General features: G+C 41.7%; 1 protein-coding gene across 1 annotated transcript; it reads left to right on the top strand.

Annotated features, from left to right (window-relative positions):
- The first annotated feature begins 1,293 nt into the window (after nucleotides 1-1,293).
- On the top strand, nucleotides 1,294-2,073 carry LRRC3B (leucine rich repeat containing 3B). The gene has a single exon (XM_044755066.2). It carries the CDS (start codon nucleotides 1,294-1,296, stop codon nucleotides 2,071-2,073), a length of 780 nt encoding a protein of 259 aa, XP_044611001.1.
- Nucleotides 2,074-2,393: the final 320 nt, after the last annotated feature.

Genomic DNA, 2,393 nt, shown 5'->3' with positions numbered 1-2,393 from the left:
GGAATTGGGAGAGATGTGGGGGTAGTGGAAAGAGTTGCAAGATTAATGAGTCAGAACAGTCTTTGGCATGAGTCCTGTCTCTACTACCTACAAGCTATTTGACCTTAAGCAAGTCACATAATCTCTCCAAGATCCACTTGCCGCCTCTGAGAACTGGTCCCAGAGATCCCTGTCCTCTTTATACAAGAGTAGTTTTGAGGGTTAACTTATATTCTCATCTCTGTTTTTGAGTAAGCTCATAACTTTGCTCATATGACTTAATTTTTGCAATTTCTGAGCCCCCTTCCAACACAAATAATGTATATATGATTGGAAAGAAAAAAATAGGCTACTGGGGAAGTCTTAGAGGCTAGTATCTCTTAATTCTCATCTTATGTTTTAAAAGGGCTTAAAAGTTTGTGTCATATTTGAAGAGCTATTGGGGATGGGATATGTTGTTTAGAAAACAGATAGATAATGTTTTTGAAACTCAGTTAAGGGCATCCTCCCAGGTATAATGTAATCTTGGGAGGTCACAAAGTAGGCAACTCTTCCAGAGATTCTCGGCTGTCAGTCCCTAGCAACATTTCGTTGCGAAGGTTGGAATTCATTTGCTCATTTATTAATTCAAGTATGATGTTTCTTTAGAGAAAATATTCCAAATTGGACATCCATTCAAAAGCCCTGACAGATATTGCTGTCTATGGTCATTAACCATGAAATATCAGTATTATTTCTCATTGTTGCCCAAGCGCAGGGCTGAATTACATTAATGCATCTGTTATTTTAGGAAGGGGAAAGGGGAAAAGTGTACTTACATTTTCTTGCTGTAGAATTTAGAAGGGGTTCAGGATGTGGAGAGGACCGGTAGAGATGAGAGAAATCTAGACTTTTGCTCTAATTCTACGCAACTGAAACAAGGCAACATAATTCGGAAATGTTTTCATTTATTGACAGTCTTCTCCCCCGGCGCCTGCGATTTGCGCAGGAGACTCCCATCATGCAGATAACTCCCACTGGTGTTTATGGAAATTACCTGCATAACCAACCCTCCTGCCCACATAGAATGCCAGAAGCCTGAGAGCACTTTTAATTGCAATGTACCTCCCTTTGCAAAAGAGCTAACTGCATCTGTTTCCCTTTCCTTTAGGTCCCCAAGCAAGAACAGGAATAATGAAGAGTCACATGTGTTAGTTGCAGCCTTTTGAACCAAGCAAGAAGGAAATCAACGGTGTGGACAGGGCTGGAACCGTTGCCATGCTTGCTCGTTGGAGTAAATGAGGAATGGGCTTGTGATTATGCTGACATTCCAGCATGAATCTGGTAGACCTGTGGTTAACCCGTTCCCTCTCCATGTGTCTCCTCCTACAAAGTTTTGTTCTTATGATACTGTGCTTTCATTCTGCCAGTATGTGTCCCAAGGGCTGTCTTTGTTCTTCCTCTGGGGGTTTAAATGTCACCTGTAGCAATGCAAATCTCAAGGAAATACCTAGAGATCTTCCTCCTGAGACAGTCTTATTGTATCTGGACTCCAATCAGATCACATCTATCCCCAATGAGATTTTTAAGGACCTCCATCAGCTGAGAGTTCTCAACTTGTCCAAAAATGGCATTGAGTTTATCGATGAGCATGCCTTCAAAGGAGTAGCTGAAACTTTGCAGACTCTGGACTTGTCTGACAACCGGATTCAAAGTGTGCACAAAAATGCCTTCAATAACCTGAAGGCGCGGGCCAGAATCGCCAACAACCCCTGGCACTGTGACTGCACTCTGCAGCAAGTTCTCAGGAGCATGGCTTCCAATCATGAGACAGCCCACAACGTGATCTGTAAGACTTCTGTGTTGGATGAACATGCCGGGAGACCATTCCTCAATGCTGCCAATGATGCTGACCTTTGTAACCTCCCGAAAAAAACTACCGATTATGCCATGCTGGTCACCATGTTTGGCTGGTTCACCATGGTGATCTCATATGTGGTGTATTACGTGAGGCAAAATCAGGAGGATGCGCGGAGACACCTTGAATACTTGAAATCCCTGCCAAGCAGGCAAAAGAAAGCCGATGAACCCGACGACATTAGCACTGTGGTATAGTGTCCAAACTGACTGGCATTGAGAAAGAAACTCGTTTGCGACTGCAGTAGAATAAGAGGTTTACTTCTCCCGTCCATTGTCAACATTTAAAACTTTGTATCTCAGTTTCTTTTGAATTTGCCACTGTTGAACTTTTAACAAACATGACAACATAACAAATAATTTTAGTTTAGGTGACCCACCCCTGAATTGTACTCCCGGTGGTATATTCCTGAGTAAGATACTCTCTGAACATTAGTTAGATCCATCTCACTATTTAATAATGAAATTTATTTTTTTAATTTAAAACCAAATAAAAGCTTAACTTTGAACCATGGAAA

Source organism: Equus asinus, chromosome 21 (genome assembly GCF_041296235.1).
Source record: "Equus asinus isolate D_3611 breed Donkey chromosome 21, EquAss-T2T_v2, whole genome shotgun sequence".
Lineage (NCBI taxonomy): Eukaryota > Metazoa > Chordata > Mammalia > Perissodactyla > Equidae > Equus > Equus asinus.
This window is presented reverse-complemented; position numbering and strand designations above follow the sequence as displayed.